This window comes from Portunus trituberculatus, chromosome 12, assembly GCF_017591435.1.
Source record: "Portunus trituberculatus isolate SZX2019 chromosome 12, ASM1759143v1, whole genome shotgun sequence".
Lineage (NCBI taxonomy): Eukaryota > Metazoa > Arthropoda > Malacostraca > Decapoda > Portunidae > Portunus > Portunus trituberculatus.
In genome coordinates, this window is record NC_059266.1 from 1644076 (window position 1) to 1670538 (window position 26463).

The 26463-nt window shown below is 38.8% G+C and overlaps 2 protein-coding genes and 1 long non-coding RNA gene across 7 annotated transcripts in view; 2 read left to right on the forward strand and 1 right to left on the reverse strand.

Annotated features, from left to right (window-relative positions):
* The first annotated feature begins 350 nt into the window (after window positions 1-350).
* Window positions 351-4582, forward strand: LOC123502571. Its single transcript, XR_006674179.1, has 4 exons — window positions 351-614; window positions 2130-2247; window positions 2877-3070; window positions 3210-4582. It is a non-coding gene; the product is annotated as an uncharacterized LOC123502571 (long non-coding RNA).
* A 2010-nt stretch (window positions 4583-6592) lies between these two features.
* LOC123502573 (dihydroxyacetone phosphate acyltransferase-like) lies at window positions 6593-19312 on the reverse strand. Of its 3 annotated transcripts, none has more exons than XM_045251718.1 (15): window positions 19161-19312; window positions 18243-18486; window positions 16260-16433; window positions 15792-15921; window positions 15509-15612; window positions 13374-13473; window positions 12783-12934; window positions 12415-12573; window positions 11470-11674; window positions 10919-11047; window positions 9954-10106; window positions 9379-9458; window positions 8943-9101; window positions 8594-8754; window positions 6593-7982 (listed from the first exon to the last, which is right to left on the reverse strand). In XM_045251718.1, exons 2-15 carry the CDS (start codon window positions 18459-18461, stop codon window positions 7880-7882), a joined length of 2028 nt encoding a protein of 675 aa, XP_045107653.1. In that variant the 5' UTR covers window positions 18462-18486; window positions 19161-19312; the 3' UTR covers window positions 6593-7879. The 3 variants fall into 3 exon arrangements, with proteins under 3 accessions (XP_045107653.1, XP_045107654.1, XP_045107655.1); XM_045251719.1 differs by lacking the exon at window positions 19161-19312 and adding an exon at window positions 18972-19105; XM_045251720.1 differs by lacking the exon at window positions 8594-8754.
* Window positions 19313-19360: 48 nt separating this feature from the next.
* Window positions 19361-26463, forward strand: part of LOC123502574 (phosphoglucomutase-2-like) — a 21032-nt gene continuing 13929 nt past the window's right edge. The window contains exons 1-2 of one of the 3 annotated variants that reach the window (XM_045251721.1): window positions 19368-19497; window positions 20022-20163. In XM_045251721.1, the coding sequence (XP_045107656.1) occupies window positions 20089-20163 (75 nt within the window). In that variant the 5' untranslated portion in view covers window positions 19368-19497; window positions 20022-20088. Of the gene's footprint in view, window positions 19498-20021; window positions 20164-26463 lie in introns of those variants that run through there. The other 2 variants (XM_045251724.1, XM_045251723.1) reach the window with 2 other exon arrangements.

The window sequence follows — 26463 nt, forward strand, 5'->3', positions numbered from 1 at the left end:
CCTCTACTTATCACCACTTCACCCTTATTTATTGCCAGAAATCCTCGTACAATCAGGCGATAGAAATAGAGAATGAGAGAAATAGTGTAGTCTGCCTCTGAAGCCCCGCGGGAGATGCCAACAATCGCTGCACAACAAGATACAATTTTAATATTTCCTGCTTTGGGAAATAACCATAGCTGGACACAATAGCGAAGGGAAAGATGTCACAATAACCAGCAAATCATTATGTGGTGTTTATACAAGTATAGTGTCTCATTAAAAAGAGATTTTGTAAGAGATAGTTAACATAAACATTTGTACACACCTGTTCCTTTGACAGACACCACCTGCTACGAATGGGCCATGGGGCGGCAGTTGTCTACTAGTCGTGGTGAAGGTAAGGGTGGTGGTGCTGGCAGTGGTTATACTGTCCCATACACACCCACACACACACACACACACACACTGCCATGAACACTCAAAAGACAATCACACACACACATGTGATGTGTTGCTATATCACCGATAGATTTCAAGCAGTGCCAATCACCTGTCACAATGCGGCAAGACAAGCAGTGCAATTGCACGCCTTCACCACAACCTCCACACTGCCTTATCTTCATCAATTAAAGGTACTTATAAGGCCATTCACTTATTGTTAGGTTTTCTTTACTTATGAGAGTTTAATTAGCACGTAAATATTAATATGTGATAGGTATAACGAACATTAAAAAGAGCAAGGGGTCTATAATACCCGCTGATATTTGCTTCCTTCACTTACCGTAAGCCAAACATGTGTCACAATGCAAGCCACCAGTGCACCATTTCATATGCCCTGGTCAATAGTTCCCTGAGTGGCTTAATTTTAGCTTGGTAAGATGATAAAGGCTAAATATGGAGGTCCCGCCGCCAGTGTTGCCTCCGGGCCGCCTCCCACCCAAGTCCCCCAGCCATCACCCTCCCCCCTAGGCAGCCTGCTGGGTTGAATGCTTTTTCAAATATTTCCTGAGGGTAATATTACGCTTCCATGGTATGTTTTATGGTTTGTTTAAATGTTTCGTTGTGTTTGAAGTGTGTTCCGCCCTGTGTTGGGTAAATATGTGGCGTTTAGTGGTGTTTTATGGCGAATGTTAAAGGCTTTTTAACGGTCCAAATTTTCCATTTCCAGTTTTCTGGTTTTTTATTTGAAGGTATAAGTGGGCCTTTGTGGTATCAGAGGATCGCCGGTGTCCTTTTAAGCGTGAAATCAATCTATTGAGTGAAATATGTGGACTTTGAAATGGTGTTTGGGGGTGTTGAAAAAACGTCATATTTTTCTTTATTTTATTTGGTCACGTTTGTGCTTCTCGGTGTAACTCGCTGTGGAATGCCTTAAAAGATAGCTCATACTCCCTCAAATGTGGTAAATTACTCGCCAAGTGAAAATGGCTTGACTTTGCATGGTGTTTTAGCAGATTTAAAAGTTTAAATGTTTTTTTATATTTAGCATACTTAATTTAGGCATTTTTTAAAAACTAGTTAAGCTGGAGTTGTTTTGATATTTTTAAAACTAATTTTAGTATTTATCACGTCATAAAATAACAAGCATTCGGGCGTGGCTTCGTTTATTCGAAAAGTCATTTTTAAAATGAAATTATTTACGTAATTTAGCCGAGTCACCGCCCGCTTCCGCCGTTCTCTGTGACGACCACAGCCCCAGGCTGGCGCCTCTTTTCCAAACCCGCAGTTCGTCAATATTTTGCCTAATATCTGGTGATTTCTACGTGTTTTCGTGTGTTGCTAGGGTCAGGTGTGTAGATATTAGTAGCAGAAGGAAGTAGAAAGGAGAAATAAGGGAGGTTAAGGAGGAAGGGAAGGAGAAAGAGAGAGAGAGAAGGAAGAGAAGCCAAGCCACAATAGTTAAGTCACCCTCCATTTCCTCAATATTTTGCCTAATATCTAATGTTTTGATGTGTTTTCGTGTGTTGCTAGGGTCAGGTGTGTAGATATTAGTAGCAGAAGGAAGTAGAAAGGAGAAATAAGGGAGGTTAAGGAGGAAAGGAAGGAGAAAAAGAGAGCGAAGGAAGAGAAGCCAAGCCACAATACTCAAGTCACCCTCCATTTCCTCAATATTTTGCCTAATATCTAATATTTTGATGTGTTTCTAGGCTCAGACGTGAAGACGGAAGTAATAGAAGAAAGAAGAAGGAGAAATAAAGGAGGAGGACGAAGAATAAACGAGAAATAGAGGCGGAATAGGAGAAGGAGCTAAGGTGGAATATTTAGGTAAGTGTCCCTTTTAATCCTAACGTTCTTTATAATGCATAATGTTGGTCTGGGGTATATTTGGGGTGTTTTAAGTGTGTTTTGTGGGTGATATAAGTATATTCTGGGTATATTTCGTGTGCTTTTAGTGTGTTTTAAGTCTCTTATACAGGTGTATTTGACGTGCCTTGAGTGTGGTGTGGATGTGTGTTTGAGTATCTGCATTTTTTTAGTGTGTTTTGGGGGCATTTTGAGATGTTGCATGGTGTTTATAGTGTTTCAAGTTACGTATTTTGGTGTGTACCTATTGGGTGTTTCTAGTGAGTCTTTGGTGTATATTCCAGCATTGTGAGGTGTTGCATGGTGTTTTGAGTGTGTTTTGGGTTAGATTTGAGTGTTTTAAGAGGTTTTGATGTGTGGGGATGATTTCATTATAAATTGAGTGTCTATAGTGGTGTCTATGCTGTGGATGTGTTGTGGCTGTGCTGTGGCAAATATGGCGTTATTAAATAGTGGGTGAGATTGTAGCATACTTGAAACACTTCCTAAATTGTTCTTGACACACTGAGAATATTGCAATACTGTATAGTTAGCCGACTCACACTTTATACCTTTCCTTTCATCTCACCTGCAACATGTTCACTGTACAGATGTTTGTCGGGTTCCTGAAGATGCGTCAACGTATTATCATCCACGCAAGCTTCCCCAACCCAGCCAGTGTACCACAGGACGGGAGGAGGAAGCCAGCGGCTGCATGCACCATTGAATAGGACGGCATTGTATTCCTCCCACAGGAGTGACTACAGCGAAGCAAGCCCCGAATAAAGTGTTGAGTGACCGTGATGTGAGTATTGTGGTTTGCACATCACACTTTTATCTCCGCGTGTCTCATTTAAAAAAGGTTTTGAACTCTTTGTTGTTATTTTTTTTCAAGACTTATTACTGTTGACGCCATTTCAATATTGTTCCACCTCTTGTTCCAGGATTCAGTACTACTAACACCAAAGAAGTGAGGAAGTGTTCGGAGTGAACGTGCAAGACATACAACAGACACCAGACTGCTGCCGCTGCTGCTACTGCCGGTGTAGCCAAAGGAACAAAAGGTCCGGAGCAGGAGGAAGAAATGGGTGATTCTTGGAAACGCAGCAATGAAGTTGTGAAGGTTGGCCACAAATCTTCATCACTGGTGTAGTGTATTTCATTGACCATTTGTAGATTGGGTGGATAAACTTGTAGATTTTGTAGACAGTTGTAGATGTGTAGCTAGTGGGTAAGGTTTTTTGCAATGCCTTATCTACACCAGCAGAAAACAGTGATATGGACAACTTGTGCATAGCATAGTGATAGCAGTGTACAGTGTACATGTATACCTCTTTTTCTTTTCAATGGTAAATATTTCTATTTAATATGTTCTATTTGATATGTTTAATATGTTTTCATGTGTTATTTTATATACCTTGCATTGTGCTATTCCGTGTGTAAATCCTCTGCTTCCACGTGTGAAATGTATACCAGTATCCAATTTTCACCCTTAATTAATACGTCCTGTTATAGGCTTATTAGTTTTTCATATTTCCTACCAGATGTCTCGGGTGTGTCGCCTAGTGCGTTCCCTTGTCCCGCTCAAGAGAGAGAGAGAGAGACTCGGATCACTACCAAGTCGAGCTGCCTGCCCACCTCCCTCCATTGTCCTTCCCCTCTCACTTGAGTATTGTGAACGTTGTATTTATTTTCATCACGCCTCTGTGTTTGTAAAGGGAGAGTGTTCCAATAAGTGAGCTCTGTTTGCAGTCACATGTGTATTTCAAAGGTGTTTTGCCAAGTGCTGTGCTGAGGTGTTGTGGTGTATCTGTCTGTACGGTGTTCGAGCTAGCTTTCGCCCACGTTTGTGACGCTACCTTCCGTACTGCATTTAATGTCTGTGGATTTCCCGTTTTTACCCACTCTCCTGATAAACCTTAAAAGCGTGGTTATGTTGGTTCAGTGTACATTTCCCTCGTGTAACGGAGTGGTAAGTCAACCTCCCTCCACGTACAACGGTGTCGGGAATCATTTCCCCCGTGTATTTCCCCCGTGTCACGGTGTCATGGGATATTTTCTCTTATGTTTGTTTGCTTGTGGGGTAATGATACGTGTAGTGTGGCATACTGGTGAGTGAAGCTGCATAAGTCTCTACTCTCCATCGTGGATCTGTTTCCCCATGATTATTACTCTTGTATGTGTTATCATTGGTGAAATTTTCAAAGCAATGTTTAGAAGCAAGAAATAGGGCAAATAGGATCCTGGGTTTTATAAATAGAAATGTTAGTTATAAAAGTAAGGAAGTGGTGCGTAGCTTATATAATTCCTATGTTAGGCCCCATTTAGAGGATTGCATACAGGCCTGGTCACCCCATTATAGGCAGGATATCAACATGTTAGAAGCAGTTCAGAGAAGAGCAACTAGGATGATACCAGCATTAAAGCACCTGGAGTATAGAGATAGATTAAAGGAATTAAACATGTTTTCATTTGAGAGATGTATAAGAGGATATGATAGAGTTATTTAAAATGTTCTCAGATACAAACTACATAGATGTGAGATCTTTCTTTACCTTAGAGGAGGGAAGTAGGACTAGAAATCATGGCAGGAAGATTAGAAAGCAAGGCTGCAGGTTAGATATAAGAAAATATTTCTTTAGTCATAGGGTGGTAGACTTCTGGAATGCATTGCCAGAGGGTTGTAAATAGCACTAGTTTGACAATGTTTAAAAACAGATTAGATAAACACTTAAATTTATTAGATTTATAATTATGTATAGTGCTGCATGATAGTTTTTATAAGAAATTTACTATAGTTAAACAAGACATGATCCCCATGTATGGGGATCACAGATTATAGAGGAGTTCGCTGCAGGACTTAGCCCTGTTAATGGGCCAAATATTTAGAATTAGTATATAATGTATTGTGTACTTGTAAGTGTATCTTTAAGTATTGATGACGAGGTCGCTGTGCGACTGATACAGGATAACCTAGATGGGCCCTGGTGGCCCTTTGCTATCCTATTATTTATGTTATTGTGGTGCTTGTTAGTGAAGCTATCTTTGCTTAATATATGTACTATTTTTGAGTCGTGTTTAAAATTCCTTCCCCTTTGATTTCTGGCACGTCCGAGTTGGGTTAGACCTTAAGTCAGATACGAATGTGAATTTCTTTTGAACTAGGGCGTAACTATGTATATAGTATTTAAAAGAGATAAGTGTATATATGTAGACCAAGAGAGGAAAGTAACCTCTTGGGATACGAGTCACTCATCATTCGTGTCACCCATCATGATCGTTTATGCCTTAAGAACCAAATGACCAACGTGTTCACTCCATGCTGGAGTTCACCATGGAGAAACACGTAATGAATGAAGATAACGTTCCTTGTTAGGAGACGCCATCTTCTTAAGACAGGGAGTGTAGCCTAGGGAGCATGCTGGCTATATAGTAATCTTGTCGTTGGAATAATAAAAGTACTCTTAAATCCCTGTATCAGGTCAACCAAAGGCTTTTAAATGTAGTAAGCAACTACCCCACTCAACTCTTGCTGTCATGAAAGAGGACTGAAGTAAGGACAGTGGGTGCCGGTGGGTGGCACCGCTGCCTCCACCAGAGTAGCCACAGTTGCCATGTTAACTAACTTATTACTTGAAAAGAAAATTTGCTTTCAGAATGACATTGATACTATTGCATAGATAGGTAGTGCAACGTATCCTGTATTTATATTTGTAGTAATAGTAAAGATATAAATAGGTACAAAGTGATGTGAAGCTGGTTACTGTTCCCTCCCTGTTTGGAAGGCGCGCAATAACTATTGTATTATTTGATATCTTGATCAAGAATGTCTTGATCAGGTTACTAATTGTTATTACACGTTTGTTTCTTCTTGTAACAACCATCAATCCAGCATAACTTATAAAGTGTGCCTACCTATCTCCTTACTTCCATCCGAAAAAGAAAAAATCGGCTCTACGTGATCTGAAAGATCAGCTATTGACTTTCAAATACGTGCTTCAAAGAACGAGTGGTTATGTAATACTTACCGAGTGTTAGAACAGGACAATATTTAGTATAGTCGCCCCTTCAATTTCGCAATTTTCAACAATTAACAGTATTTTAAGTAACACATATATGTACGGAGTGTCTGAGCATTTACAAAATGTGTGCAGGTGTGGCGAAGGTTTGGCAAGTATGTGTGTGTGAATTTGGGAGTTTTCAGGTGTGTGTGTTTTATCTCTCTCTCTCTCTCTCTCTCTCTCTCTCTCTCTCTCTCTCTCTCTCTCTCTCTCTTACCATCAGGTGACAAAAAGGGCCATCTATGAGAGTAAAGAATATCTCAAAATGACAAGGAAAATGATTTAATAATTATGTTTTACAGTTGGCACTTGACATTCTAGACAATACAAAGTAACTTTTTGAAAAATCTATCTGCTAGCATCTTCCACACTCAGAAGGCAGTATTATTTTCATACAAAACATATTTAGTTTTAAGCAAATTCCATCCAAAGGAAAGATATTTATAAGCATGTAGTTTGTATGTTATTTATGTGCTATAACAAACTGCCAAACTGACCAAAAAAGTCCACCAAACCATGCCGAGTACAACCAATGTTTCTGTGTGACTAATGTCCTCAGTTAAATAGTAAAAAATTTGGTATTCACCCAGTTATTTACAACATTCAAAAAGTTTCAGAGGACAGTGTCAACAACACTGTTATGTCTTCATAATACATCCACATTCACACAATGACTGACTAGAAGGACATGTTACAACCTGCAATATTTCAAGACAAATTTTCCAATGAATGTAGTACACATTCATGATACTCTCACTTTCCATAGTGAATGAAAATCCACTTCTATGAAACCACATTGTGCACTTGACAAGCTTTTGAGTTTCCACAAAGAACTGTAATCCAAGTCACCTTTCTAATTTAACTCTTGAATGATATTTTCTAACCCTAGTTCTTGGTGGAATTCAAGGTTGCTGAGCATACAAGGCAATAACTATTTTTTTCACTGCTGATTCTAATCTGTTAATGGTCTCAGCTTTCCACATTCAGGCAGTCTGAAGCACAATACAGTAATTGTGGTGTTCTCTGCTGAAGTGAAACAAATGACATCATGGTTGATTTTAAGATATCATTTGCTTTGCATTGACCAAATCAAGAATCTTGAGGTTTTCTGATTAAAGCCAAGAATTCCTAAGTCCATTCTTTTATATAATTTTTTTTAAGAGAAACTGCAAAATAATAATGTCAAACTAGGTGGCAGTGAGACGAATCAACGAAACTCAAGGGCATGTCACTTCCCTCCCTTTTGCTATAATGTTGTTTCAAGGTGAAAATAAGGAATTATTACCCAACACAATCACCTGATTTTTTTTGCATGTGTCTTAAATCACTCCCCCTAGAAGCACACTAACTCAGTAGCTTCATTATGTTGAGGAATGGACAAAACAGTATAGTTTTGTAACAATTGAGTAGTAACTTTATACAAGTATGGATTAACAACACAGAAGACATACAATGAGCACATTGTAAAAACAACAGGTAAATAGTGAGCCTCTGTGTGTTCCTTTGTTCCTCATCATTTGTCATGCACCAGTAAGATGTTGGACTCAGCAGAGCTATAACCTGGCCTGCAGTTGCTTGTATTGATTAGTGCCAAGTATATTTACAACTGATCTCAATTGTTGATGATCTGATGCAAGTCTTGCCTGTCCATCCACACTGAAAAAGAAAAACGGGCTCATATCTTTGGAGAATTTTGCAGATACATTTAACTCTTTCAGATGACACAAAACAATTTGCAGCACCAGAAGCAATGTGAGTAGTCTTTATAAGTATCTATACGAAAGCTAGTGATGATAAAATAATTTATTGCAATTTCTTTCCAGCTCATAGATTGAATGGTTGTAGAACAAATATGTCAGAGTGATTGAAAATTAGGGAAAAAGTGTATCAAGTATCTGTCAAAGGGTGAAGGACACACTGTTTTTTGTGTATACCTCTGTATTTAAGTCTACACCAAATAGTTTGTGATTTGAACTTCAATGGGAAGAAATAGATTGATGTGCTATGAACATGTCAGGAGGAAATGGCCATGAACTAGAATTAGAAGGGAATTGGAAAGAGACTAGTAATAAATTGCAAGACCTTGAGACTATATGAATATTTGAGAAAAGATATTCTACAACTGCAAAAAAGTGGGAGATTTCCTTTAAGGAAAGGTGCAAATATTAAAGAAAATGATGGTGATTTTTTTGGTATATTTGAACAATAAAAATCTTTGTCAATGAGAGCCTTTTCAAGAAATTCTCACTCCAAGAGCTCAGGCTTACCTGGTCCTGGTGACTATACCCAACTTAGTGAAAGCCCGAATGGAATGGCGAATAGAATCAAGGGAGAGTGCTGAGTAAAGTCCTGAAGAGCCAATGCACCTCTCTACTTGGCTCTGGATGGCTGTCACAAGCAAGCCATTGTCCTCCCACACCTGTGAGTCCTACAACACATACTAGCATGTGATGAACAAGAAATGGCCGAGTAATTGCTACACATTGATTATTTTCATTGAATTGTATCTCTTAAATTATGAGGTTACATCTAGTACCTTAGATCTGGTGAGCCACCATATATATATAATGATTATTCCAGTACAATTGATATGAAGGCAGTTGCTGTGTTACCTACCAGAGTACGGGCTGTGCAGGAGTAGGTGAGGATGAAGGGAGAGAGGAGTTGCAGCAGAGTGGTGAAGAGTGGGCTGTTACTCCGCATCATCTGTACCTGGTCCTGCACCACACTCACCTCCCCACTCCATGTCAGCACTGACAGTCCTTCCATGAAGTCCTGCAAACATAATAAGTGATTCACCAACAATATTAGTAATGATTCATAATCACTATTATTGTGTGTAAGACACTAGAGAATGTTTCACCATTCTCACCATACCAGTATGCACATACACTCACCCAAATAAACAATGGTTACTGTGTGGACAAACACTTGCACATATAATATCTATGACTAAATACTGTAGGCTTTCAATACAGTCTCTGATGCCCTGTCTGAAACATAAACTCACTCTCTTCTTGCTCATCAATCACACAATGGTCAATGGACTCACCCTGCCCTCTACTTCCTTCTCAAAGATGAAGTCAAACCCAAACAGAGATCGTAGGAATGTAAACCTCTCCTTTAAGTTTTCTGTATTTAAAAAAGGAAATAATAATTAGCAAAAAATAAATCTCATTTATATCTACATTGCTTTAAAACAATATCTTTATGCAGTCATTAACAAAAAAGCAAACTGGACCATACAGACAAAAGGAGAGAGAGTTAAACATTTGACAACTTTTTTACATCAGTAAATGTAATCATATTTTACACATATATATATATATATATATATATATATATATATATATATATATATATATATATATATATATATATATATATATATAAATAGTTTTTATTGCAATATGATGATGGCAGAAGAATAATAGCTGAGGTAGTTGATAGAAAGACCTGAATATTGGGATTATGTAATAAAAAACATGACTGAAGGAGTAATGGAGACGATTGATAAAGAGATCATTAACCCAATATCAATGCAAGGAAAAGTACAAAAGATGACACGGAACAAAGTCATTGTGAACTGCTACTGAATGTGGCACACCATGTGTTGATGTTGCTCACCAGTGTGTGGGGTGCTAGTTTCACTGAAGAGGGAGCGAAGAGCTAGTGCCACCAGTGCAGGGCGGATAAGGAGGTGGATGGCTTGGTTGATGTAGTGCTGCAGCATGAGGTGGGTGACAGCACTTTCCACAGTGGCAGTAGACAAATTAAGCTCTGGTAAGGTAGGAATTACTTTATTTGTTGCTGAGTTAGTTTTTTCCTTTCTTTTTTATGTAGAAAGAACACTGGCCAAGGGCAACAATATTACTACTAAAAAGCCCACTGAAATGCAGAGTTAGCAGCTAGTGAGTAATGTACAGTAACACCGGAATGAGTCAGATTAATTGGGGTAAAGCCATTCCGAGTTATCCAAAAATCTGAGTTACCCAAGGGATTGTTCATTTTCACATTTTGCATGCCTGTTACCACTGCCAGTTGATATGGTCTGTCTTAATGTATTATGTAAATAGGTGCTACATACATGGTGCATACAAACACACACACACACACTGAAAATACATTACTTATGCGAATGAAAGAACAAAAGCTGAGGTAGACACTGTGTTGCTGTGAGCTGTGCAAACATTGTCTCTAATGGCTTGGACAACTTGGGCAGTGTAGGAGCATTCAAGGGTATTTTGGCCAGTTTATCAGCCTAATGGCTTAACATTACTCAATCAAAGGGCAAAAATGTCTACCGGTGCTATCATGATGGAATGCAAAATGTAATGGGTAAAAATAAAAAATAAAGTAAAAGAATTAATTCCTGAAAGTGTCTGACTTATCCAATATCTGACTTATTCAGGTCCGACTTAATCGGGGTTTACTGTACATATGTACTTGCATGTAAAACATCTTTTTAACTTGGTAGGCACATATTCTTTCCCACAACAAAAGTATTACTACCCTAGTTTATGTATGAAGTATACAACATTTTTCCCAAGTACTTAAGGAAAAGACAAAAATCACTGGCAAATCAAACATACTCTTTTGTGTGGTGGGTGGATGTGAGCCTGCCTGGTGTATTCTTGAGATATACACAACTCTGTCCTCCCCAAGACGTGCTAGCTGTTTGTGCACACTCAGGCTCCTCACTACAGCTTCCTCCACAGTGCCTAGGAAAGAAATAAGTAGATAATTTCCATATGGCTTTGTGAAAACTAAAAACTGTAAAGCACAATAACATAGCAGGCAGGTGTTAATACCATTAAATATCACAGCATCATCATTAGTTGAATTTCAATAAGTGTTTTCCAGATAGCAGTGTAAAGTCATTGTTACACTACTATTAGAACATTGAAAACATCCTTGAACACCTCAACAGATCCCACTAAAATCTGCTAAGAGTAATCAAGCAAGAAAAATAGTTAATAGTGGACAAATATTCTAAGTCTATTATCTTTCTAATGCATAACATGTCATATCCATGTCCACTTCTCTTCTTGTGATTAGAATGTTCCTACCTTTGATTAGCTCATTTAACAGCACTGCCCAAACTGCTACAATCCCATAAATAACAGTGCAAAGTAATAACTACCTTCAAGGACCATGGCAGCACCAGTCCTCCTAAGTATACCAGTAAGCCAGGCTACCTCCTTCACCAAGGTTACCAGAGGGAGTGACCAGCAACCAGCATGGAGGGAGCGGGCCAGCTGTATGCACACCACACTCCATACACTTGTCACGGCACCTTGCTGGATCTGACGCAGGATGTGGTAACCCAGACCCTCACATGCACACAGCTGTTGAAGAAGTGAGATTAGACATGAAATTACAAACGAACACATTTCTTCAAACAATTCCTTTTCCTTAAATTACATTACTAAGGGTAGACTGGATATCCTTTTTTTTTTTCTATATTTATTGATGCATATAGTTCTAGCTAACAAGAATTTTGCTTCATATAACTGTTTCCCTGTAGTTATTCAAAATATTTACATAAAATCTGCATCCTTGAATGAAGATGTTGAAAATTATGTGATTCAGATATCTAGTCCACCTCTGCATATTACTGATTTGCTTTTTTTTTTTTTTTTTTTTTTTTTTTTTTTTTTTTGTTATACGTTTAATTCAATAAAGTTCATTTATTCTAATTATATCTTTTTACTTTGGTTTGAATCACTTTTTCTAAAACACTTTTTACTACTGTACAACTGACAATAATGCAGATAATGGAAGTTTGCATGGAGACACCTTCAAATTTCACATTAAAAGTTTCCCTCCAATTTATACATTACTGCATACACAGCTTCACCACCAGTGTTCACTAGCTCAGTGATAGTGTACTTGTTTGTCACTTGGCATGCTGAAGTTCATAGTGATGGAAATATTTCCATTAAGAAGCAAACAGTTACTAGAGTATGTGGTGTTTGAAAAGTCATAGCTATTACAAGCATATTTTAGAACAATGTATGATTAACCTTTCACTTTCACCAGAACATGATCATCAAGTTAATGTTGCTGACATGTTGTGTTGACTTACCTCACTTCTGGTGACAGAGGCCAGATGAGCAGGAATGGATGCACTCAGATGCCTGTCAACCCGTGGTCCCAAGTAGCTCCTCAGGGACACTGGCTCACCCACGTGGATAAAGATGTCCCCAAAACTCTCCTTCAGGATGCTAGTGGCTTTCAACAGGCCCTGAAGGATGCACATAATACATCAATGGCAACACTTAGGACTTTCATTCATATGTAGAAAATGAATCTACAGTACCATACAGGCCATAATTAGTTTAACTATAATGTTTATAACCTTAAACCTAATTTGTGAACTGCTATTAAAACTAGTTGATTTCTCATTGATTTCAGGATTAAAGCTCCTCTACAATCTAATCTTTTCCTACTCACTGAGGTTGATTCAGGTGGTTTAGGGATCCCAAGGAGCTCATAAGCATAAAGTTTCTCCTCCAACGTGCGGTCATAAGAGATGCTGATGGGTATGATGGCAAGGTCTGGTAGTCTGCCCCTCAGCCAGATCTCAGACACACAACCCAACAAGCCTGAAAGAAAAATTTTACCTTAGGATCATGACACATTGCAAGTACCCTTGCTTATTTCATTTGGCTTCAGAAAAACAAAAAAATTAAGATGCCAACTGGAGATTCCATAAACATTTTATTCAATTCAAGAACCTGACAGGATATTCAAGTCTGCTCATGATCAACAGATTTTGCTTTTAGAATCTTAGAATCAAAATGTCATGTTGCATTTCAATACATAAATATTCTTTTTTGGCAAAATAGTACATGAAGGTTGAAGGAGAGAGTTTAGTGGATGAAGAAACCTTTAGTAAACTTAAGGGAATCTGAATATATCAAATATATTTATTTTGATTATGTAAAGTGTGAAATAAGTGAAGTTTTCCCAGTGACAATGTCTACAAATCATATGTGTTAAGACTTATGAGTCTCAGCATGAAAGTAACAGGCAGTATCTTACCAATTTTTGGTGGCAGTGACTTGCCACTTCTGCTTCTCGTTCCTTCCAGGAAGAACTCAAGAGGTGCACCCGTGTACTCAACAATAGTCTGCACATACTCCTGTCACACATACAAGCAGATATATATGAAAGTGGTATTATTATATATACTATATACATAATTTTGTCACAGTTCATATTCACAAGCATAGAATGAAAACATTTTCTTTGCCACTTCAATCAAGTCTTAAAGCCCCATAAATTTTCAGATTCTAGTGTATAAATGCAACAAAATAAAGTAAAGTTTCTTTATGAAATTCAAAGGTGGAGTACTCAAATTTTGTCCTTACATTTCATTTAAATGTATGCAAACACAAAAAATAGTAATTTTCCTCACTTCATAATCAAACCTTTGTCTGATATCTCTTCCATTATTCTCCAGTTTGTTTATGCTACTTAGTAGCAGCTTTTCCTCTCACATATTGTAATTTATTTTCACTTGTGCACACTTGAACAATAAAAACTTCTCACTGCACAGTCATCTCTTCCTTTATTACTTGTTCAGTTAGTATATTCAAGTAGCTCTCCCTCCTTCCACTTTTTAGTTTGACATGCACACTCACACTCACACACACACACACACACACACACACACACACACACACACACACACACACACAATTCTAGGAGACAGGATAAGGAAATGGTATATAAACGAGAAGGAAGAGAAAAAAGTGGAACAAGTTTAATTAAAAATGATAAAGGTAAAAGACTAAAAATGATGTATACGAACATAGATGGGGTTTTATCAAGTAAATTAGAATTAAGAGATTACATAAAGAAAGAAAATCCAGATATTGTATGCCTGGCTGAAACAAAACTAAATAGACTTGGATAATCGGTATAATGTATGGAGAAGAGACAGAGGGGGTAAAGGAGAAAGAGAAAGGGATGGGTTGACTGTATTTATTTGGATTTAAAAAAGGCATTTGACAAAGTGCCACATACAAGATTACTATGGAAGTTAGAGGAGAAGGGTGGCTTAAAAGGAAGCACATTGAGATGGATAGAAAATTATTTGAGGAGTAGAGAAATAAGGACGGTAGTTAAAGATATGAAGTCCGAGTGGAGAACAGTAGAAAGCGGAGTGCCACAGAGGTCAGTATTGGCACCAATACTTTTCCTCATTTATATTAACGACAGGCCAGAAAGAGTGAACAGCTACATAAATCTGTTTGCAGATGATACGAAACTGTGCAGAGTTATAAAGCAAAAAGAGGATTGTGAAATACTGCAAGAAGACCTAAATAAGATCTGGGAATGGAGTAAAAAGTGGGAAATGGAATTCAATGTGAACAAAAGCCATGTCATGGAAATGGGAAAGAGTGAAAGACGACCTGTGGGAATCTATAAGATGGGAGATGGAGTAGAACTGGAGAAAGTAAAAAGGAAAAGGACTTAGGAGTGACGATGGAAGAAAACAATCAACCAGTAAGCCATATTGATAGAATTTTTAGAGAAACATATAATTTGCTAAGGAATATTGGAGTAGCATTTCACTACATGGACAAAGAAATGATGAAGAAATTGATAAGTACTATAATAAGACCCAGATTGGAATATGCAGGAGTAGTGTGGACCCCTCATAAAAGAAACACATAAGGAAGTTGGAGAGACTACAAAAATGGCTACAAGAATGGTTCCAGAATTTGAAGGGATGACATATGAGGAGAGACTAAAGGCTATGGATCTACCAACCCTGGAACAAAGAAGGAGAGAGGAGATCTGATACAAGTTTATAAATTGATCAACGGAATGGACCAAGTGGATAATGAGAAACTGATCCTGAGAGAAGAATATGACATTCGAAGCACAAGATCGCATAGTAAAAAGCTGAGAAAAGGAAGATGTCTGAGAGATGTTAAAAAATATAGTTTCCCGCAAAGATGTATTGAGACGTGGAACAGTTTAAATGAAGTAGTGTCTGCAACGAGTGTGCATACTTTTAAAGTAAGATTGGATAAGTGTAGATATGGAGACGGGGCCACACGAGCATAAAGCCCAGGCCCTGTAAAACTACAACTAGGTAAATACACACACACACACACACACACACACACACACACACACACACACACACACACACACACCAGTACCTGAAAGACTGCCCAGTACAAAGGATTGTCCATGAAGGAGCGGCGGATGTAAAAGGCACCTGACCCTCTCAATTTGTCTCCAATTACTGCCATGTTCATGAAGTCTGCAGATGAAAAATGTCATTGAAAATAATTTAGGATTCATGGATAACTTTTTATTTCGTATTACTGATTTTTTTCTTTGTATATAAAAGGGTGTGGTCAGTGGCAATGAAAACTACAAATAATGTTCACTTTATTGTTGATCCCAAGAAGTAAACAGGTAAAGGGTCTCAATACTCACCCATGCCTGCAGCAATAACAGGGAGTGGCAGGTTGTAGTGGTAGGCAATGTAGGAGACCAGAAGGAAGTCAGCATAGGAGCGATGAGTTGGCAGCAAGACCACAGGGGTTTCCATATGGGTATTTCGCAGCTGGTAAGTTGAGGGGAAGAAACAGTGTTTAGAAATGAATGTGAGTTTGTCCTTGAAATATGGAAATTTAAGACACATCCTTCCCCATTCCTTATAAATTGTTAAGGGAAAATAATAGCACCAATGGACTGAAAACTTCATCAAGAACTCAGAAACAAAAAAAGGAATAATTCTGGCTTTTATTTTTTTTGTTTGGTATTCATAATTTCTCTTCATCTTGCATATTATATTTCTAAAATTAATTTTCAGATAGTACCTTGTATGTACAGACAACTGCAAGGCTTGCAAGAAAGTTAACATGCTTTTCAATAAAAATATTCAATGATGGCATTCTATACCTTCTCTATGCCATCTTCGTTGATGAGAACTTTTCTGTAGATTTTCTTCATGATCTTGGGCAACACAAAAGCAAACTGACGGATGATCCCAAGTTCTTGTGTGTGGCCCATCTGCTCCAGGGTATCCTCTACTTCAGCCTCAAGTGCCTTGCCATCACCACCTTCTTCCACCAGCTGTCAGGAGGTCAAGAGCCAACTTTATAGCTTTTATAATGTTATTTTCATTTATTGATTTTTTTTATTTATTTATGTACTTTTTCAATGAACATACCACCAAGGGTGAATCTGATCAGAGACTGGCTACTGTCTTGACTTGTAAAGATATGCAAATTAGTGTCTATGTACTATAATAAATAGACAAATATATTCACAAAACACATGAAAATCAAACTTAAAAGGGAAAGTCGGAAAAAAAAAAGAATGTACGATACACACACACACACACACACACACACACACACACACACACACACACACACACCGGTAGCTCAGTGGTTAGAGCGTTGGCTTCACAAGCCAGAGGACCGGGGTTCGATTCCCCTGCCAGGTGGAGATATTTGGGTGTGTCTCCTTTCACGTGTAGCCCCTGTTCACCTAGCAGTGAGTAGGTACGGGATGTAAATTGAGGAGTTGTGACCTTGTTGTCCCGGTGTGTGGTGTGTGCCTGGTCTCAGGCCTATCCGACGATTGGAAATAATGAGCTCTGAGCTCGTTCCGTAGGGTAACGTCTGGCTGTCTCGTCAGAGACTGCAGCAGATCAAACAGTGAAACACACACACACACACACACACACACCGCGTAGTGTAGTGGTTAGCATACTCGACTCAGAATCGAGAGGGCCGGGTTCAAGTCCTGGCACGGCGAGGCAAATGGGCAAGCCTCTTAATGTGTAGCCCCTGTTCACCTAGCAGTAAATAGGTATGGGATGTAACTCGAGGGGTTATGGCCTCACTTTCCCGGTGTGTGGAGTGTGTGTTGTGGTCTCAGTCCTACCCGAAGATTGGTCTATGAGCTCTGAGCTCGCTCCGTAATGGGGAAGACTGGCTGGGTGACCAGCAGCCGACCGAGGTGAATTACACACACACACACACACACACACACACACACACACACACACACACACACACACACACACACACACACACCGCGTAGTGTAGTGGTTAGCACACTCGACTCACAATCGAGAGGGTCCCGGTTCGAGTCCCAGAAAGCGGCGAGGCAAATGGGCAAGCCTCTTAATGTGTAGCTCCTGTTCACCTAGCAGTAAATAGGTACGGGATGTAACTCGAGGGGTTGTGGCTTTGTGTGGAGTGTGTGTTGTGGTCCTACCCGAAGATCGGTCTATGAGCTCTGAGCTCACTCCGTAATGGGGAAGACTGGCTGGGTGACCAGTAGGCGACCATGGTGAAATACACACACACACACACACACACGGCCCGGTAGCTCAGTGGTTAGAGCACTGGCTTCACAAGCCAGAGGACTGGGGTTCGATTCCCCGGCCGGGTGGAGATATTTGGGTGTCTCTCCTTTCATGTGTAGCCCCTGTTCACCTAGCAGTGAGTAGGTATGGGATGTAACTCGAGGAGTTGTGACCTTGTTGTCCCGGTGTGTGGTGTGTGCCTGGTCTCAGGCCTATCCGATGATCAGAAATAATGAGCTCTGAGTTCGTTCCGTAGGGTAACATCTGGCTGTCTCGTCAGAGACTGCAGCAGATCAAACAGTGAATTACACACACACACACACACACACAAAAAAAAAAAAAAAAAAAAAAAAAAATATATATATATATATATATATATATATATATATATATATATATATATATATATATATATATATATATATATAATAGTAAGACTGAAAAAAAACATGCTATGAAATAAGGGAAAGATGGTCAAAAGGAAAAGTACTACATCTCCATAATCATAAAGATAGTAATATGAAAAGGACATGATATATGTCAATAATAAAACCATCTCTCACCTTACTAATGGTGTGCCGGACACGGTCTGAGTGTATCACATGGTCAAAAATCTCCTTGCGGGTCATGTTGCAGCCATAGCGATAGTCTCCCCTTGACTGCCACTCCCTTATTGCCCATCGCAGGTCACTGGTGTCTCTCCTTTCAGCCAGCAGATCAACATAGCCCTCCATATTCTTGACCTTCCTGGGTGCCGGGGAAAGACACGTGTGGGCCTCCATGATGCACCCAACACCTGCTGAGCTCCTGAAATGATTGGATCAGAGAACAGCTATCAGACTGATTCAGAATATATACTCTATGACCTAAAACACAGAAACAGCCATACACACATGCTGGGTATTCCACCAAACTGAAAGACTATGATTCTCAAATATTTAAGATTATTGCTAGGAGTATTCAGGGGATAATTTTATATAAGGTTACATAATAAACTGAAAGCAATAATCTTCAAATTCTAAAAGCCTGCCCACAACCTTAATGAATAATATCCTTATACCTTGGTGGGCTGCAACAACCTTTGAAAAAACTTACAAAATACATGAATAATTGTTTTGAGTTTACTTATAAACAATGATCTAGATATTCACTTATATAATGTGGTGCATAATTTAGAGAAATAACAAATAAATACATGAAATATAAGAATAAATAAAAAAAAATACCCTGTATCCTAACAACTCTACATCCACCTGCAACAGCCAAAGAATAAATCGTTACAAACGTCTTACAATGAAAAGCACGCAATCCTACTCCGTGACAAGAAAGCTCGCTGGGAAGGAAATCATCCATCCTGGAAAATATTTGACACAACACCGGCCGGCATGATATCTGTCAACTCGTTATTTTGAAGGCGTTACATCAGAGAGGAACAGTGAACGCCCGTAATACATAGCCACTATACATGCATTCACACCTACTTTAAGGCCACAGGAAGTCACTGAATAGTTTGTAGTTAATGTATACGCCCTTTCATGAGGTGTGGGAAGATTTAACCAGTGTGGGAAAGCTGGGCGTCGTCTGCGGTGTTTTGAGATAATGCGGCACCCTCACTTCGGTCCCGCCATGACCAGCGGAAATCAATCTTATCTCCATTTCCCGTGTCTGTTTCTGGCTGTCTGCTTCTCTGCCTCTCATTCCGCAGTCTGGCATGAGGAACGATGATTGAACTCCTTCCCTTAATTTCTCCTGTTTTGTGATATTGACAATGGCAGAGTGGTGTATTATCGATATTTCAATGTCAAGCTCAATGTCCAGGTAGGTAGAAGTGAAAATACAACAGAGTAGATCGTGTTTCCAGGGTATATTTAGGTAGGAATATAATATTTCAATTTGTATTTGATCCTTTACTTGAAATTAGAGCAAAGTGCAGCAATGATTTCTGCAGGACAAAAAGAAGCTGTAGGATACTGTACGTTACTAAATAGTTTTCAAATGTTGGTCTAGGAATATGCATATGCTCTTGTCCGCCAAATATTTCATGCAATTTCAAGGCAGCGTTTGTTTATCAAGGATGAAATCCGAGCCACCTTCAAGAGGGACATTTCAGTGTGACCTCTTAGGTGACCTTCAAGACAGCAATCTACACTTTCCAATAATCTTGAGAAAACCCCCCACTTGTACGGTCTAATTATTGACCTTATACAGCACAACATACTCGAATTTGGCCTTGAAGGTGATAAATTCAGTGTCATAGATAAAGCATTGGATCTGAGGTGTCATTTAGTATTTTCCCCATCGGCTGCTCTCGCTCTCCTCCCTCTCTCTCTCTCCCTCCCCAGTCAGTGTTGTAGTGACCGGTGAGCAGGTTAGAGCGGTGCAGTCCTTCTCACTCTCATTGACAGCATCATGTGTGAAACCACGACAGACACAGGGAATCCCTCGCTCAACAAGCTGATAGAGGAGTGGCTGAGATGGGACAAAGTCAGTAACATGCTAAAATAAGGCGGGAATCAGGTGGTTCTTACCTGATGGTTTGATAGGATATTGTTTTACCTTCCCGTGTTACTTGTTTACCTGTCTGTATTAGCCCCGTGTTACCTATTCATTTGCTGTTCTATATTCCTTGCAATATTTACTTAGGCTGGTCATGTGTCGTCTGCTTATATTAACTGATAATATTCTGTTTTCATAGTCTTATCTCTAGCAATGCATTTCTGTGGTCTGATGTATCTAGTTAAGCTGTGCTATTCTGAGCATCCTGCATATTTTTGGTATGATATCATGCATTAGGAATATATTAATGTATTTGTGGCCATTAAAAGGGATGAAATGAAGTGTTATGCTTCTATCAAGTTTGTGGAGAGAAAAAAAAGTAAACATCAGAAAACGAAATAGTTATATGCCACGTGTGAAAAATAGAACAGTGAATTAATATGTCTTGTTTATACAAATATGTGTCTTCAGTGCGTGGAGCATGACTTTTGCCCTGGGGTTTAGTGGGGTACAGTTCGACGGGGTTACTTTGCCCCTGGATTTGATAGCAGGTGGTTGTTTTCAGTTGTTTGTTTACCTTAGAAATTGAATGTGTTTGTTTGGTAATATACTTAGGTAATACAAACAGTTCATTGCGTATATCCCGTTAGTTACTGTTACGCTTCAGCTCTTCCTTATCCGGTTCATTCTGACATTACCGTGAGTCCGTGAGCGTGACTGCTTCTTCCTCTTTCATTACCTGACTGCCAGATAAAACTAGATAATGTCGCCCACACCCGGCACCTACCGCTTGACAGTAACAATACCAGTAGTAGCGTATCTTTGCGTATTCTCTCTCTCTCTCTCTCTCTCTCTCTCTCTCTCTCTCTCTCTCTGTGTTACTAATAATAATGAGAGAGAGAGAGAGAGATTTTTCGAGCATGAAAATACTAACCTACCTTTTCCAGTTTTTAACATCAAATACCAGACAAGGTCGCTTGGCTCGACTTGATCGGCCTTGGTCTGACATGGTGGTGGTGGAGTGGACCAGACATCCTAGAAAATGTAAGCGTGGGAAGGAGTGACGGTCGTAATATTATTCACTCTGGTCGCGCGGTAAAGAAGAAATTGCCTGTGTAATTTATCGTTGAATTCTCGACTCTTGCTGCAGATAAATTTCTGGTCACGTGGCCCACCTGTTGGTATAGTTGCCTTTGTCATGTCCAGAGAGTGAGCCGCCAAAGATTCGCGTTAACTTCTCGGCGTCTGAAGTGAAAATCAAAGTGAAGAAGATAGCTATTCATTATCGAGTGCAAAGTCGCACCGAATCTGGCAGCAAATAAGTCAAAAGTCGCACATGAAGAAATGTAAGTCGCCCCCAGCTCTGCTATTAAACTCTCTCTCTCTCTCTCTCTCTCTCTCTCTCTCTCTCTCTCTCTCTCTCTCTCTCTCTCTCATAAAGCGGCCTGTGTAGTGTTAAGTGTTGGTTGTTTAAGATTCTAGGATGTCTGAAAGTAAGAATGAATGAGAGGCTGTCCTGACTGAAGTGTGTGTGTGTGTGTGTGTGTGTATACTCATGTTGCATCTACCCCCGTATCCCAGCATTCCTTTTTTCCTCCTCCCTCGCCTCCTCTTCCTCCTCATTGTTGTTGTTGTTGTTGTGATGGTGGTGGTGGTGGTGTATAATTTTGCTCGCTCAAAAAAAAAAAAAAAAAAAAAAAAAAAAAAAAAAATATATATATATATATATATATATATATATATATATATATATATATATATATATATATATATATATATATATATATATATCTTACAAATGAACTTCAAATATGAATAATCAAACTCGATGATAAGTTTGACAGATATTATTCATCCCATATTATTATGATATCTATTGATTTAATTAGCCTCACAAGTTTAACCCCTTCAGTATTGGGTCACATTTTTCCCTTGACTATTTGGTATAATTAGACGATTTTATTTACACTTGGAAACGTCTATGGAGGTCTGAAGATTAATAGCCAGTCTTCACCATTTCAATTCCTACATAAGTTTGTGAAGCTGTTTAAAATCACCGAATAGTAAGCACAATGAATATGAAAGCGCGTCATTTACTATTTTATGTAGGTGTGCATTTGAGTGTTTTTATGCAGCTTTAAACTATTTACTAGTCGGCTGTGGTTTTAACGATTTGTACACACACACACACACACACACACACACACACACACACACACACACACACACACACACACACACCGAAGGATTCTACACTTAAAATATTATTGAGAGGAATTGATTTTATTTTTCGTATTGATTCTAGAAATAGTCTAACAGGAATTCAGCGAGGTAGATCGGTAGCATAGCCATGGGAACTCTATTGATTATCCCTGTGGCTCTTAAAAAAAATACTGGAGAGAGAACAGGGCGTGTGTGTAAACTCTGATCCCTAGTCTAGTGAAATACTGCATGTTTACACGTCGTTATCTACACAGTTAGGAAATTTTATCTTAACATTCCTAGGTGCCACATGTTAATTCCACACACACACACACACGAGAGAGAGAGAGAGAGAGAGAGAGAGAGAGAGAGAGAGAGAGAGAGAGAGAGAGAGATAAAGCAAGATGATAACATTATTTTTTTCGACCTACTATACTGAATGAGATGAGTGGGAGTAAGATAAGACGGAGGAGGAGGAAAAGTGTAAGAAATAAAGTTAATTAAATAACTAACACAAGAAAGAAAGAAAGAAAGAAAGAAAGAAAATAATAACTTAAAAGCTGTAAATTATTTTAAAGTGAACACCTGAAAATGACAGAGACAGAGAGAGAGAGAGAGAGAGAGAGAGAGAGAGAGAGAGAGAGAGAGAGAGAGAGAGAGAGAGAGAGAGAGAGAGAGAGAGAGAGAGAGAGAGAGAGAGAGAGATGCATGAAGTGTCCTTGAAGTGCAGAAAAAAAATGAGTCTGGGAATTCTAGACGTAACCAGTAAATAGCATGAATGAGTCTTGAAATCCTTAAATTATAGATAATGAAGAAATTTAACTCTTTCACTGCTATTTCGCGCGTCTTTCCTTAAACACTAACTACTCTTGAGACATATTTTCTTATTTTACTCATGTATTAGACTGCGAAATGGTAAGATCTCTTGATTTGAATATCCTTGTAAAGATTTCATACCTTGTTTCTAGTGCAGTGAAGTGTTGCATACCGCAGGGGAAGTGTTAAAAAAGGCTGGTTCTTTAGATAGTTAATAAAGGTGATTGGTGAGTCTTGCGAGTTGCTTTGTAGGCATAAAGAAACACTTTAGGCAGATGTGTTTTTCTATGGTGATTAGTGGAAAGTGATTTGATTCCTTCTGGTTCTTTTTAATTGTGGAAAGACGGAGAAATGTTACAAAAGGAGATTGTTTTTGAGGTAACTAGTGAAGATGGATGATTCTTGAGTTCTTTTAAGACATAGATGAAGAAACTGAGAATACCGATAAGTTTAGAGATGCCTTCGGATTTATTTGTGGAAAGGAGGGGAAATAATAAAAAAGGAGATTGTTTTTGAGGTAACTAGTAAAGATAGATGTTTCTTGAGTTCTTTTAAGACATAGATGAAGAAACTGAGAATACCGATAAGTTTAGAGATGCCTTCCAGAGTCCAGAAAGTTCTATAGATAGTGGCGAGTGAAAGGCTGTGTGCAGTGCAAGTGACTCATGCAGTGTAGTGATGCTGTTTTGAATTGATGGAATATTTAAACTCATGCTTCTTTATCGAGACATCTCTTCTATGTTCTTTGATATTATGGGGTCAGTTCCGACAGCCCTCCTCCACCAGGCCCTGTCTAGCACATCTTTCGACTGTCCTTTTTCATGTTCATTCACTTCCACTTTGGTCTTCCCCCGTCGTGTCGTGGGCGTTGTCTTCATCCCTTTACCCTTGAGTGGATGTCCTTCTTACCCTCAGACCGTGGCCAGGATATACGTAGTCCCTAATAGATTACAGTAACACACACACACGGAAAGAAAGGGATCATTAGAAGTTTGAAGTTTGAGAAGCGTCGTGAAAGCTCCCCCAGTTAATTTGAAGGTGTAAGGATAGTCTCATTGAAGTTGTAAAGGAGTGAAGCAACCCCAGCAGGAGTGTCTTAGGTGCACAGATGTTTGGTGGCTAATTTCAATAGGAGGTTGGATAGATTTATGGATGGTGGTGGCAGACTGCAACTTTTGGTGTACAGGAGCTATCTTGTGTGGGCTTGCTAACTTAATGAGTTGACAGGTAGAAGTATAATAAAGGAGATAAGACAAAGCAGAGAGATTTAGATAGATAGATAAACGGAGAGATAAATAGATAGGTGGATTGATAGATGAGTAGATAACGGAGATTACATAGGTAGCTATATTAGTAATTGCTGATGAATATAAGTAGATGGATATGCAATAAGACACAAGGGTTGCTGAGTATGATAATAAAAAAAACAACAACAATATTCATGAACTGTTTTGCTCCGTTAAAATAGCCAAAGTTCATCCCCACATGCAAGAACACCCTCCCTCCCTCTGAGACCTTTATTACCACACTGCATAAAGGCGAAGTCACAGCATTTCCTCCCGGGAAGATGATGAAATTGTCTCTTAAAATGTATATAATCAATCATAGTGCACCGGTGCTATTATTTATGAGTTTCTTGAGAAATAATCTTAATTTTTTGTGCTCATTTTCATCTGTGAGTGTGCATTAGTCGTGACTCACTGGTGGGTTGCGGGGGTAATTGTTTTTCATACCCAGCCAATCGATGTTTGCATCATATTCAGACAAGTAAATTGTACAATTAAGTAGAAAATTTCATGCATATTTAAGTTTTCATGTGCATTCCATCATTTTTTTCTTTTTTTTTTATCATAGCAAAGCAGAACTTTTCGTGTTCAGCTAAGTATATACTAGTTACCACTGACAGTTAAATGGAAGTTATAACGTACAGAGTACAGTCAAGTAGAAATTACCACGGACTTACAAACTAGAAATTTTCACGTACAAAGCAAACACTTACCACTAAGAACTTACCACGTCGAGTTAATTGAAGGTTTAGCGTAAAGTTGAAGTTTCCACGTACGGTCAAGTAGAAGTTACCATGTACAGTGAAGTATAAATGACCTCGTATAAATCAAAAGTTACTCTGTACAAAGCAAAGATGTCAAACGCTCTCCTCGCAATAAAGATCATTAGCCGGAGTTTTGAGTATTTATCCTTTAAAGAACGTAGAAATCTGCTTAATTTGTCCCCAGAACCCAAAAATACCCTTAAAAACCGAGTGTGATACCTGGTGCGTGAGTTTAGACTAATCTATCTATAGTATGTATTTGTTCATCCTTCCCCTCCAAAGAATGTGTGTGAACTTAGTGCTTTGAAATAGTGTTTGGTGATGTACAAAACTATGATATTTAGATTTAGTGGTGAAGAGAGAGAGAGAGAGAGAGAGAGAGAGAGAGAGAGAGCATACATCATACACAATCCACGTGTCCAAACATTCACATAGCTAAACCAAGAAAATCCCACTCCAGGTCATTAGAACATAGGCTGGCTATCTCTCACGGGTCAGACAAGTAGGGTTAGCACGTAGAGGTGAGAGAGGTTCCTACTGGTAAACATGGTGGATTCTCGTGACTTCTTTTCAAGGCCACAGAGATAATTAGTAGTGTTTTCATTGGTCTCTCTCGTAAGGACTAATTTTAAGGCCACAATGATATATGTAAATTTATTAGATAAGCAAGCTCGTAAGGGTCAACTGGTCTGCTGCTGTATATGGCAGTTTTTTTTTTTTTTTTTTAAGCCAGATTAGGCAGCAATGATCACAAAGGCGACATTATTTTCTATAGGTCATGCTGCTAATTTATTGATTATCTCTTATCACACACACACACACACACACACACACACACACACACACACACACACACACACACACACACACACACACACACACACACACACACACAGTGACATTTTTCCTCCGTAATAGTCGCACAATACCTTCAGATCTTGACATTTCATTTTTTTTTCTTTTTCTTTTGACTTTCCACACTTTCACTCACTCTACCGCTGAGTTATCTAACACTGAGGACTACTACTACTACTACTACTACTACTACTACTACTACTACTACTACTACTACTAGTAGTAGTAGTAGTAGTGGTGGTGGTGGTGGTGCTACTGCTGCTGCTGCTGCTGATGATGATGATAATAATGATGATGATGATGATGTTGATGATAATATTGATAATAGTAATGCAAGGAAAACGTTCTAAGACTTTTAGGTTGGA